This window comes from Gobius niger (genome assembly GCF_951799975.1).
Source record: "Gobius niger genome assembly, chromosome: 12".
NCBI lineage: Eukaryota > Metazoa > Chordata > Actinopteri > Gobiiformes > Gobiidae > Gobius > Gobius niger.
Genome location: NC_136863.1, coordinates 23,317,234 through 23,334,631, shown reverse-complemented (window position 1 = coordinate 23,334,631; position 17,398 = coordinate 23,317,234). Strand labels below are relative to the sequence as shown.

The window sequence follows — 17,398 nt, the reverse complement described above, 5'->3', positions numbered from 1 at the left end:
TTTTTAATAAAAGATTGAAAAGGAGTTTAAAGCAATTGAGTGAAAGCATATCCTCAGTTAACTGCATGTGCACAACTTGCAATAATTTGCAAACCGCTTTTGTTTCTCGAAAGCTATAACCACCTATAACCATTCAGAAAAACAACACAAAGATTAAGTGTACAAAAACACTATTGAATTTTATTTAACTCTTGCACATAAAAGACTGAACGGGGAATGCCTTTAGCTCCTGAGATGAACAGGTTGGTTGTAAATAAAATTGTATACGAGTAACACTGACTGTCACTGAGGTCTTGTTGTTCAGAGGTGAAACTGTTAAATCAAAGTAAAATCCTAAATTTGGTCAGAGGTCAGAGGTTGTTTGGCTCCAGTGAAGCCCCATCCGCGAGATTTACACGACAGATCGGACACGTCGTGTTATCCTGCAAGAGAACATTTTATTAGTCAAAAATGCGTAACATTAAAAGGTGATCGAACATAAAGGCGCCATGCTGACTAAAAATACAGCCACTGGTCAAATACACACCTATCAAGTTTATTTTCCCTTGCATAAAAAGTTCCTCAATGCTCTCTTTAAGGTAAACTCTGAAAATGCATATTTTATATTACATCTGCACGTCTGACCACCGTCACACATCAGCAATGTGGGTTAGTGTTTGAGAACACAACAGCAGTGTGCGCTGGTTAGAGCAGGGATTGAAGCAACACCATGTCACCAAGAGAAGTGCTATTTCTGAGGAAGGCTTGTGGTCAGCAGCGGAAGCAAATAAGGAAGACATCTACACATTCAAGACAAAAATGAGCATAAATCTGATTCAAACAAAGTTTTGAGTTTATGTGAACAATAACAACTACTGAGCCACTGCCACCCTGAAACATCAGCACCATTTTATTAAACGTACAATCCCATCTTGAGATTCATGAAATCTAAAAAAGTTAAAAGTCAGAAAAATCCTTGGTTTACCTTCAGCCACCTGTCAATGCACTTGACGTGGTAGTCGTGGAAACAGGGCAGTATCCTGAGCTTCTCTCCGTTGGTGTAGTCACAGAAACAGATCTGACATCTGCACAGTCACCCAAAATCAGACATTTTTTCATAAAATATACAAAAGTTATCAGAACTTACTGTGAGTTTTCTGTTCCACCCTTCGATTTAAATGTATTTGTTGGAAACCTCTGGATTTCTCTTCGAGTGAGTTTCTTCGCCACAACTGCCCCCTGCCGCTCTTCGAACGCCAATAGAGCCTAATAATATACCAGATAAAAACACAACAGGGTCATTTACCAAGCTTTTGCTCATGTGCAAAATGGATAGCACGTGCAAAACAAATAGCATGTGAAAAGGCATTGACGCAAGCAGCATTTTCTCATCTACATATCAGATTCCGGGACCTAAAACTGTAATACACGCAATTTCAAATGGTACATTTGGTAAAACATGACCACATACAGTTGTATGCTATTTTCTAGTTGCACTCACTGTTTAGCTCCTTCCTTGATAAGTTATCCCGTATACATTTTTAGGCAGAGATTAGTGTAGAATTAATCACTTATTCCACCTTTTAATCCAATTTTAATCTTTAATTGAACACATTGAAACACAGTTTCACCTCATAGTCATTTCCCTGAAGGTCGTCGGAAAAGTTGGGTATTGCATTTCTCCCCCGACCTCTTGACTGACCGTGTCTTCTTTCTGGACCAATTAAATCTGTGACAACAACAACAGCCAATTTAACAAACTAAAACTAGCCACACGGGCCAAACATCTCAAGCCACTCACCTCCTTCAAACCCAGAAACAGCTGCAAGGAGCCGAGGCAGATACGGATTAAACTGATGCAACTGAGGGGAAAAAGAAGCACGTAACTGTAAACATTAGTTTGGCTTTGTTTGATCTTGACTAAGCAGATGAGACCATAATGTCATTCAGCCTGAGTTCTCACCATGTGGCTCTGGCTGATGTATGATGCAGCTGTGGGAGACTGGTGGTGTGGATGATGGTGATGATGATGATAGTAGTGGTGTTGGTGACTCCGGTGCGTCTCCGCCTCTTCTCGGTCAAACTGAGCCTATGGCAAAATTAAAATAATTAACCCAGCATCTTTTTAGTTCCGCTTTCACTTCTGACCGAACAGCCTTTGTTACCTGCAAACTTTGGGCCAAAGCCGCATCTTCCTCCATCTGAGCCGTACGGACCATGGCCTCGTCGTCGTCACTGATCACGATCTCCTCCACTGCGGAGCCTGAAAGGAAAAGGAATGTATGCTTCAACAGAATTTATGCTTCAACAGCTTCTAGTAGTTACCTCTGTTTGACACTTTTTGCATTTCAGAAAATTGATTAACTAAGGTTGTAAATGAAACTCTTTTTGTAAAATATCTACAATTGATTTGCAATATTGCTAAGATACTGTGTGACTGGTAACGCTCCTCAGCATGGTCTCCGAATGACTTGGCACCTAACCTGTCATAGTCTGTGTTTGCTCGTCGTTCAGCCACCTCCTCTCTTCTTCTGTGAGGAACGACAGTGATCCGGAGCTGGGCAGCCCCTGAGGAGTTGGAGGAGAGGGCTGCGTGGAATCATAAACAGGAATGATGTCTTCATTGGATTCAGTTGACGTCGAAGCCCCGTCTTGTTCATAGGCAGGACTCAAGTACGACGAAGAGGATGACGCGGAGGAAGAAGCGGAGGAGGATGCAGAAGATGACGCGGAGGATGAAGAGGATGACGAAGAGGATGACGAAGAGGAGGAGGAAGATGAAGAGGAGGAAGTAGAAGTGCTGGGCCGAGGAGCTTCCAGCCAAGTCCCCAAAGGAAACACTTGGAGTGACGGAGCGGAGAAAACCCCATCTTTACGGCTGTCCATCGTGGAACGGTTAAGTTTCTGTCTCTTTTGACGGGTTGAAGGTGTTTGTTCAGTGGCAGCGAGCCTAGATGAGCCACTGAGGGCAGCCTAGTTCAAAACAGAAAGAAAGGACATCAGTGTTGTGCCACAGTAAAAACAGGACATAGAAAGGTAACGTAAGTTAGTTTACAAATGACCTATTTAATATGTAGACTTGAATATTACTAAACTTACAGGGCTCAAATGCTCTTCTCTTTTACGGCGAGTCCTCCTCCGTTTTCCAAGCTGAGGACTGACAGAAACATTATCAAATTATGCATTCTGTTATTCCGTACACATAGCTTGCAGCCAAAATGACATTTTTTTTTTTTATGATATCACACAGCAAATGTGCTAACGCTACTACGTTTTCAATGGTTGTTTATTTTGCTTAGTAAGTATCACAACCACTAGCCTGTCTGGCAGATTCAAACCAGACCCTCCTTGTCGTACCTGGGAGTTTCCGGGACAATAATGGACATATCGGAGCAGAGCATATCTTCAGGGTCCAGCAGACAACCTCGGTTCAAGCCAGGACGGTCAGAGTCCGAACTGTCTCCACACGCCTCCGCCATGATGTGTTAAAACGCACTATCTTGTCTCCTGTCACTCAGCAACTACGACAGACAAGCCCATTAGCAGTTGTAGGGAAAGGTAATGCAAGTACTGTCAATAATCGTGGCTTATGCGGCTTTGAATTAGCTTTGTTGCTGTCAGTTACCTAAGCAACGTTAGCTAGCCTGTTTCTTTTAAAGTTACTAGAAATACATCGGGCAATAATCCATAGTATCAATAGGCAAATAACCACTCCAAAGTCCACAGTTGTCAGATTCAATTTAAAAAACGAGAGTTAAAAGCGATAAAATAGAAATCCGTATATTCTGCCGGTGCTACAAACCAACGACGGCTTTAGCAAACCCACAATAACAGGAATTCCCCGCTAACGTGTTTCCGGTTTGACGACAAAAGGATTTATGACTCTCATCAGTCAAATTAGGCTATAAAGTTAAGATATCAATAATTATATTTTGTATCTGACATATTTATGGATTATTCTGAGCCACTTTATGTTAAAAAAGGAGATCTGCATTTACTTTGTTTCTACACGAACATTTTTGCACACTGGTCCTATAGGCTGCATTCTGATTGGCTTATATTGCACATAGATCCTGCCCACAACTGAATGGAAGCCTCTGATTGGCTGCTTCTTCAGTTTTATGCAGAAGTAGAAGAAGAAGCAGACACAGACACAGACAAAAACACGTTAAAAATGTGACTTAATAAGTTAAGAATTCGGTATCGAGAGCTACTGTTGTTGTTAAAATTTAGATCATAATGGCAACTTTGGTTCTTGATAATGGCGCCTATACGGCTAAAATTGGATATATCCAGGAAAAAGTGAGGTGAGTTCATTGTAGCACTGTAGCTAACGCCAATGAATGGGTTGCAGATCTGTTACACATGTGTTATAGACAAGTAAACAACTAAATTAACTTTGTAAAGCTAAATATAAACGTGTTTAAAAACATAACATTATCATAAAGAGAATTATATGTGGCCATAACACTAGCCTTACTGCTGCTATTTTACTGATATAACAAGCAATTTATTTTTGTGAAATAATTAATAGAAAAACAACTGTGTAAAATAAGTTTCCATTGCATTAACTGCTATTTGTTGCATAATAAACCTCATTCCCTCCAGCAGTTGGACACCTACCCATCACTGTCAGTCTTTAGCTTGTACACATGTGATCATCATCATTTACAGTACATGAATTTATTTTACAACATGAAGCACTTGACTGTTTTAATGCTTATGTTTATTTGTATTCTCCAGTGTGATTCCTAATTGCCAGTTTCGCTCGAAAACGTCACGTATGAAGACATTTACTGCAAATCAGCTGGATGAAATCAAAGATCCCTCTGGTCTTTATTATATTCTTCCATTTCAAAAAGTGAGTCCACAAAATAAGCGTTCATACACAATGTTTCGGTTATTTTTACAACACTGTGACTTTTGCCTCAGGGTTATCTGGTGAACTGGGACGTACAGAGGAAAGTGTGGGATCATCTTTTCGGGAAGGAAATGTTCAAGGTGTGTTGTCCTTTAAGCTTTTTGTTACTACCCATTGTCCATAAGATACCTCTATTTACTATTTAACTGTTTGCACATTTCCTGTCTATTTTGCACACCGAGTGTTATTCTTGAGAGTCGAATGTAACAAGTGAATTTCTCCTTTGTGAGATCAATAAAGGATTATTTTATCTTATCTTATGTAATAATATATAAGGTGCATAAGTTTGACCACAAACATGACACCGTCAATGAGAATGGCACAAGACCAAGGCACAATTTGTGATGTAGTTTGTTATAGTTTGTGTTTCCTGTTGTGTCTTTTTATTTAGGTGGATTTTGCCGACACCAGCATCATCATCACTGAGCCATACTTTAATTTTACGACAATCCAAGAGTCGATGAACGAGATCCTGTTTGAGGAATATCAGTTTCAGTCAGTTTTGAGGATAAATGGTGATTTATATAGATACATTGACGTGTTCTTATCTAATTATTTTCATTTTGTCAAATACAGTAAGTCTTTTTTTTTTGTGCCATATTTCTGTATTTCAGCCGGGTCTCTGAGCGCCCATCATTTCTTCCACACAAACCCCAAACAGTTGTGTTGTTTGGTCGTGGACACTGGCTTCTCTTTCACTCATATCGTGCCATACTGTCGTAGCAGGAAAATGAAAGAGGGCATCCGCAGGTGAGAGGCACAGCAATGACTTGGCTCTTCTATATGTTATTTGTTTATTTATTGCATAATTTTAGAACTTGAACAGTCTCCGGTATTAAGTTTCCTTCTAAACTGTTTTTCCTTACAGAGTCAATGTTGGAGGAAAGCTCCTGACAAACCACCTAAAGGAAATTATTTCTTATCGGTAAAATACTTGCTTTGTTATTATCTCCCATAATGTATTTGTATTACATTTACAAATGGTGTGTATTCGACATATTGTATTGTACTGTGTTTATATCAGGCAGCTGCATGTTATGGATGAGACCCATGTGATAAACCAAGTGAAAGAGGATGTCTGCTATGTGTCGCAGGAGTTTTACAAAGACATGGAGATGGCACAGTAAGCAAAATTATGACCATCTACAGTAGCTATACAGCAACAGAATCATCTATGAATAGAAGAAGCATAACATTTTTGTTACAGTGTATTTGTGAGTTGACATATTTCTGACTAAAACAGATTAGGGGTAGGTTGGTCAGTTCAGAAATGTTAAGAGACTTCTATGATGTCCTCACAGCTAAACACAAAATCTGTGACATGAACTTTTGATATGAACATGTGACATAGTAAAAATTGGACACACCAATAAGGTTTTTGTTACATTTCAGGCAAAAAGGAGAAGAAAACAGCGTGATGAGAGATTATGTTCTCCCAGATTTCAGCTCCATTAAAAAGGGCTTCTGTAAAGTAGGAAACTACTGAAAGCACTTTATTCTGACAATTTAAGACTCATTTTAACTTTATGTTCCTCTGCCATGTGTTGCCCTCAGCCAAGAGAAGAGATGGTGTTCAGTGGGAAGTATAAAACTGGAGAGCAGATTTTGCGTTTGGCCAATGAGCGCTTTGCTGTTCCCGAGATGCTCTTCCACCCCTCGGACATCGGCATTCAGGAGATGGGGATCCCGGAGGCCATAGTGGACTCCATACAGGCCATGCCAGAAGGTACAGTGGCGACAAGCAGCATTTTAATCTATGTTATATTGTTGCTTTATGTGCTGTAATCTCATTTGTTTGTCCAGAGATGCAGCCCCACTTCTACCAAAACATCGTTCTGACCGGAGGAAACACGCTGTTCCCCGGGTTCAAAGAGCGAATGGAGGCAGAGCTGAGGTCTCTGGCTCCTGCTCACCTCCCTGTGTCCATCCTCATGCCGGAAAAGTGAGTCACGATCCAAACCAGAGCTACCTTTTTGTAGTCTTTGGAAATGTATCACTGAAAGTCACTTACGTCCTTTACTTACTTTTCCTACATTTTTAACAATCCTGTGTTATTGTGTCCTGTGCAGTCCAATCATTTACCCGTGGGAGGGAGGAAAACTTTTGGCCCATAACCCAGACTATGACGAGATGGTGGTGACGCGGGACGACTTTGAGGAAAACGGACACTGTGTTTGTGAAGACAAGTTTGACATTTAACCCGGATGAGGACCAAAACTGTACAAGTGGACTAAAATATTCTAAATACGTTTAGTTTAAGAAGCAAGTAGTTAGTGTGTTGCTGTGTTGAATTTAAGTTGGCAAATAAAAGCACACTAATCGAGACGCTTGTTATGGGAAATTAATGTAATTAGCTGTACTATGAAATCAGGGTGCTTTATAGGACATAACTTATAAATCATGTGAACATCCTAAGGCTGGTTCCGAAACGGGCAGATTGCTAAGAGCTCTTACGCCAAACCGGATGTGCGTCAGCGTCCGCCATGGCAAGTTGCCTCCGAATTGGTAAGTCAGTTAGGAAGTAGTTAGGAAAAGGAGCCTTGATGCTAACTATCATGGCCACTTTAGCATAGGGACCTCTGATGCTAACTAACCAGTGATTAGGAGCTATGTGCCATCCCACAAGCCACTGCGCCAAAAATCCCCACCCCCCTCGAGTGATTCATGCGCAACCACTGTTGATTGACAGGAGCACATTTAATAATAAAAATAATAATAATTAAAAATTAAGATTCTGCACAAGCCAAACTTTATAAAAGTGATAAATCCATGTTGTCGTCCCCACAGCTCAGTCACATGTGGGTGTTAAAGAGGAAACTCAGGAAACAGATTAAATGCTTTTGTTTTCATTTAGTAGAAACTTAAGCCACATGGATCATTTGCTACTGTAGCTTTATGAAACAGCTGTTGAAATAAAATAACACTAAAGGGAAATGTTTGGATCATTTGGATTTATTTTTCTCCTTAAATGTCTTTGTTTGGACACTATGTTGTTGTTGGACACTGTACACTAGGGGGCGACATGCACTTTTGTTTGGCCTGCACTCCACCAATAACTTTAAAGAAGAAGAAAAGCAGCTGTTGGTGATGTCACTTCCCTTTCCCCTGTTTAAGGACGGACGGATTGTTCAAATGCTGCTGAAGGTCTAGTTCACTAACTGCATAGAGGTCTAAGAGTTGACCCCATGAAAGGTTAAGGAGTTAGTTGCTAGTGTTAGTGCTTAGAGGCTACAATTTGATGGTTTCGGATTGAGCCTAAGTGTAAGTAAGCTGCAGTTTTTCCATTTACCACAAGATGTCACCAAAAGCCAAGAAATGCATGCGTTGGCAACAAGGCGTAACCCTGCATAAATCCTTTGACGTCTCTCATTTTACATTTAAACACAATAACTATTATGCATGTTTTCTGAGTGGAGTCAAAGAAACAACCAAACGCTTTAAAACAATGTACATTATTTTAATTTGTTCATTTGTACAAGCTTCATCATGATCTAAAATTCAAAAATAGATTCATAGACGGCCTTCGCTAACCTCAGTTTGCACAATTTACACATGCTTCAAATTCAGCTACAAAAGTCCCAGAGGATAATATAATCCCGACTTTTAACTCAAATCTATTTTTCTTTATATAAAAAGTTCTGGCCTTATTGTATACATGGTTAACAAAAAAAAAAAAGTCTATACACTAAGGGGTAGTTATTCACCTTTTACCTAACACGGGAAAACCAGGAAAGCTCTGCATTTTAAATCAAAATCAACATGAAAGCATCAGGAAACAAAAGTCTAAACAAATGTAGTTTTGGAGGAGTCTGTGTTTTGCATTTTCATGGAGGGAAGACACTTTGTCCAGTACGTTTCCGTCGCTTAGGCAGATTTTTTGTCCCCTGGAAGACAAAAATTACAAATCAATTTAACTACATTTATGACATCATTGTTTATTTGCTATTTGGATCCCCATAAGCTGTCTTCTCTTCCTGGAGTACTTTATAACTACGTATACCACAATGTGGGTGCAAGATTAATAACACTAAATTCAAATGACTGTATGAGGGGTTGCAATTATTTAGGTTGGAGGTACAATATTGTTTATTGTTGATTTATTTAGGACAGTGCGTGTTCATGAACAACCATGAGTCTCATGCACGTAAACACGACACGCTGGTTTGTTTTATTTGTAAACAACAAAATGTCCTTATGTATAAAAACGCTAGGGGTAAGACATAGTACATTAAAGGTGCATTATGCAAGTTTTTATGTAAAAGAAAAGTTGATATTTGTGCGTAATTGACCTTGTAGTGACACAGCAGCTGTATGAGTGGTCAGCATGGCGTCTTTACTTTCCGTCACAGTGGTCTCTACAACACTCCAGGATCAGTTGTTTGGAAGGTTGTCACTGCTGATGGAGCCTCTCACCAGAAAACCGACAAAACAATTGATCCTGGAGTTTTGTAGAGACCACTGTGATGGAAAGTAAAGGCGCCATGCTGACCTCTCATACAGCCGCTGGGACACTACACGGTCAAACATCTACCTTTTTCCGCATAAAAATTTGCACAATGCACCTTTAAGATATAATTAATTGCGCTGATAATGGGGATATTATAGCTTTTAGGTTTATACAATGCCTCTGGTTGTATCACCCATCGTCGTGGTCTTGTTACCTCTTGTCTTTTTGACTTTGGGAGAGCAGGGCTTGGGCACTGTGACTTTGTCCTGGCAGTCGGCGTTGAACAGAGCCCTCTTCAGGCTGCCCGACCGGCTCTTGGTGTTGGTTGCAGCGTCACAGGGTCCCCATGGGCCAAACTTATACTTGCAGTCACCTGTGTGATACAGGTACAATGAGATAAGTCTGGTGCATTACACTTTTCATTTTTCAACCATTATATCTGTTTTGTACACATTTGAAGACAAACTATATAGGCTCAAAAGCTTCTGGACTTATTATTTCTTTTTAATGGTCTGTTCAGTACACAGCTGTACATTCCTGTCTTACTGTTTTGGGTAACTTCCTAGTCTGTGAACTAAAAAATTATCTTGAAGACTGAAAAGTGAACAGTATGGGTATGTGCCATTCATAAAGGTATTACATTTATTTTTCAAGCCTTTTTTCGATTTGATTTTTGTATACGTATCAACTCCCCAAGTATCTTCATAGGACAGACACATGACGCTCTATCTGTATAGTCTAAAGTAGAAACGGGCCACGGTCCTGCATTAATGCTAACATCTGCATAGTTAGTCTTCATCCCTGTTATCGGCTTGTTGAGCGTTGAGGTTGTCCTTTGAAACCCATCAACTGGCCCATGTTGAACACTCACTGATGTCTTTCTTCCAGTTGCAGGGGATCTTGCAGTGGATCTTGTTGGTCTGGCCCTTACAGGTGACCTCCCTCTGCCCCTCTCCACAGTCGCCCTGCTCTGGGATACACTTCCCGTACTCTGTCTCCGCCGCGGTGCACTCGGAGGCTGGCTTGGCTACACAAACATGCAAAAAAAAACACAGTGTCTTGATGAGAAACTGACACTAGTTGCGAGCCTTATAATTACAATTAAAGCCAATAATTACAGATGATACATTGTTTTGATATTTAGCCTTATGTAACAAAATACAGTGTTATGACGAACTACAACAGGATAATAATGTAAAATGATTTTAGTAATTAAAGAGGATGACGGTTAATTGGATTGGATCTCGATTCACTTCTCAGTGTATACTAATACATACAGTGATAGTGGCAGCAGCTGACCTGGGGCAGGTTGGCAAAAGCATGGCTGCCAATCTGGGGCCACCATCAATAATGCATTTACACATTCATACAGGCAAAGATGCAGGCGTGTGTAAAGCAGTGTCTCAATAATAGAAATAGTCAGGTTAAACATACAATCAGAAACATGACCGCATTCTCCTGTCAATTTTGGTGTTTTCTCAAGCAGGAATTATTCTTGTTCTCTGTATTTCACCCAAGTTCATAGAATTCATCGCCAGACCTTGAGCTTCATTGATTGACTGAAGTTTTGATTCCAGATTTTTGCAGAAATATTTGTATCAAACAAAGTAGAAGTAGAACTTGTTTGTCATACCTCTCCTCTCAGAGCACCTAGTGGATGTCAAAATGTTTTTTCTTCTTCTATTTTACATCGGACTTGTTTGACCTACTAACCCTATGTCAGGAAAAGTAGCAACTAATTGTTTGGCAAAAGTGATAAAAAATAAAGGCCGTGTGTTAAATTTAAAGCCTCAGCACAGATTTCAACTGCCAAGATGATATTGAAATGGGAAAACCGGAAGTGACAAAGTTTATTGCTCATTTTTATTAGTTTTTTTTTATCCCCTCTCATTCCTAACACTATTTCAAATTTGGTGTAGACTAACTTCAGGGCTCGATACAGTATTAAAGTTCAGCTAATGCCATTTTACAATTACTGTCATTACATCTCAAACAAACTTGACCTATAAATAACGACTAGTCTGTAATTATTATTATTTATTAGCATAAACAGACTTAATAACAATGTCGTGCTGCCAAAATGGAAAATACGAGTAGAAAATCTGTCTACCTTTGCACAACATCAGCAAATTCAACCTGTGTCCAGTAAAAGCTCTTAAAAAACGCTGCACAGGCAGCAATGCGGTTTGAGTTTGACGGAGCAAAGACAGTTTTCAGTGAGTTATTGTAAAGTGCAGTCCAAAACCAGACAGACCCGTTAAATGAAGCATCAGGAAAAGTGAGATTCAGAGACAAACAACAGCTGCAGTGCTTTGACTCAGAGAGGCCCAGACTTTTAGTAATGGGGGTTATGTAATACTGTGTGAATAATGTGTGAATAAGACAAACAAAAACAAAATAACTGGATCTGTTTAAGTTTAAGTCATTACTTTACTTTGCTAAAACACCTTATCTTCAGTATTTTGTAGATATGTCACAGTCTCTAAAGTAAACTCAGCTATGGGGGTAAGTAGCTCCTGAAAAAATCCAAAAAGGTTTAGTCCAAACTGTCCTTAAGTATCACCCTCCCACTTAAGCGACGCAAACTAGAGCTACTAGAAAGACCTTTACTCATTACTCATTTTTGTTCATGCCAGATAATCTGGCTACTACCATTAGAAACATACTGGAGCAGATGGGTGAAGTGTCTTGCCCAATAACACAATAGCAGCAGGGGCGAGTGTAAGGGGTGGCCAGAGCGTACACAGGCCACCCCTGGAATCTGAAATAGTCACTCTGAGTGTTTGGCTCAGCCTGAATGTTAAGTATAATTTAATGAATCTTATCTCATGAAACTATAATACCTCTAGACATAAGCATGCACTGCTCCATACAAGTGTACAGTTTACAGAGCAGGAATTGAGCCCTAAACTCTAGTTACAGGAGGCAATTTTCTTAAGCTACTTATCAATCACACCAAAAAAAGCTTTGATATGACTGTGTCTCTACGTCAGTCTTCGAGCCTCAGTTTAGTAGTGGTTTAAGTCCTGGTTTTGCGTTGAACATTCACAGCAAATACATAATTAGTAAATATAATCTCCCTCACCCTTGTGTCCTTTAGACTTCCCTCCTTTTCCGGCGTCTGCGCTGAGCGTCAGAGCCAGGAGCAGCAGCAGCGTCAACGAAACCAAGCCTCGCATCCTGGAGAGAAAAACACAACTCAACATGAGATCACAGGTACATACAAGTATATTCTTTGAACAACAGGCACCATCCAACGGGTCATCTTTTTACTTCATATTCTGTATTGTATGCTTTTATTAAGTCAGTGATTAACCCTTTACTCTCACTGGTCCTCATTCCACCAGTTTACAAACCCAAAACTAATTCTACTAAATCAAGATCAATGCTGAGATTTCTAGCCATCCAGTGTGGACCTCTTTAAGAAGCCTCGTTTTGAAGCTTACGGGACCTCGCGATCGGCCATCACTGTATAAAGTGAAAGATCGGTGACACCAGTTTCATTTGGGGGACCTGACCTCGTGTTTTGCGAAAGCTCGGCTAAGTAGATTATCTGTACATCGTGCCATTCAATAATCTGTCAATGACTCCTTTACCGCTCTCTCTCTCGCCCTCCTCTTTCTCTCTTTCATTTAAATAATCTACAAATGGGTTTCAGTCACTGAACGTTTCCCTGTTGTACCCCATTAACTGCAAAATGAATTCTCATGGTATTTGAGGGGGAAAAATGTACATCATTTAAAACCCATGAGTTGCATTTGTTTATGTAGTCTGTCCCTATTTCAGTATATTGTAGGTCTGCTATAGATTTGAATCATATTTGTCAAATACAGTGTACGTTATGTTTCTGACTATTGTAATATACCATTACAATCCATGTGCTTATTGTCGCTTCATAATCTGATGTTTTCTGATATGATCCCCGTTTGTTGTTTGTGTGTAAAGACCGAGGGCAGATGGTTCAAAATTAGTCCAAATGAACGTGGTCCAGTAATCCAGTAATCTGACTATTGTCGTCTAGGATTATAGAAGTGGGCTAATGTATTCACTGCCCTACAAAGACCCTCACTTGTACATGTAGCACTGGCTCCTTATCCTTTCTTTGCACCTTGGCCCTGGTGACACTTTGTAATTACTAAACGCTGGAAGGCTAAGTATTGGTAAATACTCGATTCACTGTTTTATAAACCATCAACAAAGCACATTTGCTCATCCGTTGTTAATCATTTTCTAAGCATGGAAATAGTGGAAATTTAAGTATAAACGGCAAAAGTGTGGGGAAACCTGCGCAGATCATTTGTGTTTGAAATTGTAAGAAAAAAACAAACTTTTAACTCTTAACCCCCCGCCTGAAATTAGCACATTTTCTCTAGTTTAGCTTTGCCCAAATCTAAGACCTAAGTAACAAAAACAAGAAGAAAATGAGGAGGAAAAAGCAACAAAGAAACGCAATGAAAGTTCAACGAAAACTGACAAAAATCCACTAAAGCGCAAGTGACAAAAGAGCAACAAAATGTGACAGAAAGCGATGAAAGTGCTGTAAAAAAAAAAAACCTCAACAAAAAAGTGGCAAAATTGTGACAAGAAACGGGTAAAAAGGAGATGAAAAGAACTTGAAAAAAGTGACGACAACACGGCAGCAGCGCAAGGAAAAAGACCCATTTAGATGACTTTTGGAGGTCTTAGCTTTCAAATGAGGCACTGGCCTAGATGCTGTGAACTCCAATCGAGAAGCTTTTAGATTTCCGTAAAACTGAACTGGAGAAGAGACACAAACTTTTCGCAATACCAGAATTTTCCTGGGCTGTAAATGTGGACAAGAGGGAAAGTTTCGTCTACATATTTTCCATTTTGTCATTTCTGCAGGTTAATTATTATTTTTTCTTTCTAAAGCAGATGAATGCATCTGCCTCAGCGCACATGACAAAGTGTTGAATCCCTCCTTTGAGCTTGAGTAACAACTCTCTGTCTCTCTCTCTCTCTCCCCGTCCTCTCGCTCATATCACTTTATTTGTTGACACGATCTTCATTCCTCCCTGTTTTGCTCTGTGTGAATGCTCGACAAAAATATAGTCCCCCTCTTTGAGCGCCACAGTGCATTTCCCATAGTGCCCCATAGTCTCTGCCCCTTTCTCCCTCTCCCTCTCTCTCTGTGGAGCCTGAAGCAGGGTTTTTTTTGTGCCTGAGAGATGACAGAGCTCCCTTTTCAAAAAAAAAACCCTCCCATTAAAAAACCGTGGTGTCCATTGAAACGTCAGCTGGCAGCACAAATCTACCACTTCTACCCGCTTTCGAGCCTCTTTTATGGGACAGTCCCGGCTCACAGCAGGGGTCCTGGGGCTCTTTCAGGGGAGGGGGGGAGGAGGAATGGAGGTTGTGGGGAGGGTGTCAGGGCCAGGCAGCGCTCAAAAAAAAAAAAAGAAGAAAAAAAAAACACTCCTCTAAAAGCCCCCTCTCTCAAAAGAATACTGATTCATTGGGCCGGGACAATGACGGCTCTAGCCCCTGGTTTGGTCCAATCTAAAGTAGCGTAACACAGATTCCATGATTTGTCTAAGGGAGATGGCTCTCGGTCGTCCAACTCAACCCCCCCCCTTCCCCTCCTCACATGTCTCTCCCCCCCGCCCCCCCTCTCCTTCTTGCCCTGTCCCGGTCGTGAATGTGCGAGGATGAATAGGAGGCATTTCCATAGGAGCACAATGAGATCTGAGCGCAGAGAAAGCGGAGGAGATGATGCTGCCTTTGGTTGAAAAACACAGACGACACTTAGAGGAAGTTCCCCCGCAAGACCCTCAGTTCATTTGGGACGTGGGTTCACCATAGGCAACGTTTAGAACCAATACGGTTCATTTTATTTGAAATATAGGGATTTGAGGTCAATACTGTACAAGAAAAGAAAAAGAGAGAAGTCCGTCAGTGTATTCTAAAAGCAGATATTTGTGGGGGGGGAAGACCTGCGCTGTCTATCAAATTATAAAACCTTTTTTATCAATCGTGAACTAGCAGGCTAGTTGTTGATGTTTACATTCGCACGAACAGTCGGCTCCTGCTTCCTGAAAGTTGTGAAACTCTTTCCGGTGAACAAGATAGGGAATGAAAGTTAGGAAGCTGAGTATTTAAAATAGACATGCTCCCTCACTCATTGTTTGTCAACATAAAAAAAACAAATCAGGTATAGGGCCTTTAATACTAGTACTTTATAAGAGATGGATCTTTAAATTTAGTTCATCTTTCTATATCTACGTGTCAGTAAATAAATGATCTGCTAATGGTGTTTTAAAATCTTACCATATAATAAAGCAGGTCATAACACTGAGAGTTTTAATGCCTGGATGAGTTTTGTTGCCATGACACACTCATTTTGTGAAAGGAAATTGCAGTAAAATAAACATGAATTACCAGGAGCCAGCTGTCAAACTGCTCCCTCCTCTGTTACTGGCAATGCGCCTTATTGTTCTCAAGTAAATAAGTTTTTCTGCTTTTAGTCATTGACCTAATACCATAGCAACAACCTGTCAGAAGCAGTGGGCAACTTTCACTGTTGTTGAGCTGAAAACTGCTGTGCATGTCTTAGGTTGACGGGGCAAATCAGAGGAAACTCTCCATAGAAAGGCCCTTAGAGGCAAGAGTGCTGCTGACCAAGACTACTAACGTTTACCCAGTCCGAGCCAAAAGTGAAAGGAATGAATTCAATCAGAAGACACACTGATAAAATAGAAAAATGTCTCTTTGCTTGGAGCCAATCCTGCTCACTAACTCGAACATCAAGACACAGAGTGAAGGCGAGGTTACCAGAGTTGCAAGTTTAAGACAATTTTTTTGGGAAGATATATTTAAATTTATAACACAGAAACAACACAAAGGCCTTTATCATTATGTATCATTCGGACCATTTTCTTTACTGCTGAACCGATCACTGCACTGTCATCGTCACTTGATGAAAAGCAATGTTTTTGGAAGAACAATTGCAAATCATTAAGATGCAGATGTCTATAAATAAGTCTCAAATATTTCGTAATTTTCTTAGACCCTTCTAAGAAATTAGGAAATAAATACATTTTCTAATTTGGGCTGACAAGAAGGAAGTGGCGATAACTAGTGTTGACTGGACTATATGCTCGGCCAGCACTTGTGCTGCGTCAAAAATAAAAGGTTGTTGAAAAAGAAATGTATGAATAATTAGCTGGATGTGCAACTTGAAAAAAACATTCATTTACTTAATGACATAAACAGACACTGGACTATATTTTCTGATAACAAAATAATTCTAATCCGATATCGCAATGTACACAATCACACCCGAGTAACGCCACATAGTATGTACAGATTGACAACTTCACTGTTTCAAACAAAAAGTGGTCCAAGAATCCCAAGAATCATAAAGTACCTGCTGGACCTGTTATGTTAAAGGACAGGCTGTATAGGTGCTGTTTCATAACGTAAGACCTCTAACAATGTGATTTTCTTAGCCATTATAATATATGTTATACAAATGTTTACTACTATCAATGCAATGAATAATATACAATAATGTTTAAAAATACATGAAAAAAATAAATAAATAAATTGAAATAATAGTATTAGTGATTTTATTTTCCTGGAAGCCCATAAAAGTGTCGCTAATTGTATATAATGTGGGATTTGTGTTTGAAAACCCTGCTTCTATTAGGAATTTGTCAGGAATGAACTGCCATTATATAAGATTATGATGTATTACAGTTTGCAGTCCCCAGACACCAATAAGTTAATGTAAAAAAATAAAATAAAAAAAAACATAAGACCTGGATTAAAAAAAGATGCACATGTCCTGCCATCCTGAGAAGCCAATGTAAAAAGTGTGAAATCTTACTTTGCAGGTGAGGAGCAGCCAGTCGAGAGGAGCAAGAGTGAGAGTTGCGTGCCCGAGCTGCGGCTCTTCTCTGAGGGTCTCTTGTGCCAGACCCCGCCCCCTCCATGACATCACGGTGACATCACAGGTCCACCAGGAACGGAGTGTCTTCCACAGTGGGGGTTTATCATGGTGAGCACCAGTGATAATGTAGGAAGGAGCA

The 17,398-nt window shown here is 40.0% G+C and overlaps 3 protein-coding genes across 3 annotated transcripts; 1 reads left to right on the top strand and 2 right to left on the bottom strand.

Moving 5' to 3' along the window:
- Positions 1–131: 131 nt before the first annotated feature.
- On the bottom strand, positions 132–3,458 carry LOC306971640 (uncharacterized protein; the record flags this gene model as incomplete). Its single annotated transcript, XM_079567979.1, has 10 exons — positions 132–422; positions 965–1,064; positions 1,127–1,245; positions 1,611–1,708; positions 1,781–1,841; positions 1,943–2,068; positions 2,145–2,242; positions 2,463–2,952; positions 3,079–3,136; positions 3,337–3,458. The coding sequence occupies 10 exons, from the start codon at positions 3,456–3,458 to the stop codon at positions 351–353; spliced, it is 1,344 nt and encodes a 447-aa protein (XP_079424105.1). The 3' UTR covers positions 132–350.
- Positions 3,459–4,120: 662 nt separating this feature from the next.
- actr6 (actin related protein 6) lies at positions 4,121–7,226 on the top strand. Its single transcript, XM_079568169.1, has 11 exons — positions 4,121–4,286; positions 4,723–4,840; positions 4,912–4,980; positions 5,292–5,415; positions 5,515–5,650; positions 5,769–5,825; positions 5,925–6,023; positions 6,293–6,371; positions 6,455–6,626; positions 6,704–6,842; positions 6,970–7,226. Exons 1-11 carry the CDS (start codon positions 4,219–4,221, stop codon positions 7,097–7,099), a joined length of 1,191 nt encoding a protein of 396 aa, XP_079424295.1. The 5' UTR covers positions 4,121–4,218; the 3' UTR covers positions 7,100–7,226.
- Positions 7,227–8,362: 1,136 nt separating this feature from the next.
- On the bottom strand, positions 8,363–17,313 carry LOC306971727 (midkine-B-like). The gene is made up of 5 exons (XM_079568092.1): positions 17,197–17,313; positions 12,433–12,527; positions 10,219–10,374; positions 9,562–9,720; positions 8,363–8,784 (listed from the first exon to the last, which is right to left on the bottom strand). Exons 2-5 carry the CDS (start codon positions 12,524–12,526, stop codon positions 8,765–8,767), a joined length of 429 nt encoding a protein of 142 aa, XP_079424218.1. The 5' UTR covers position 12,527; positions 17,197–17,313; the 3' UTR covers positions 8,363–8,764.
- Positions 17,314–17,398: the final 85 nt, after the last annotated feature.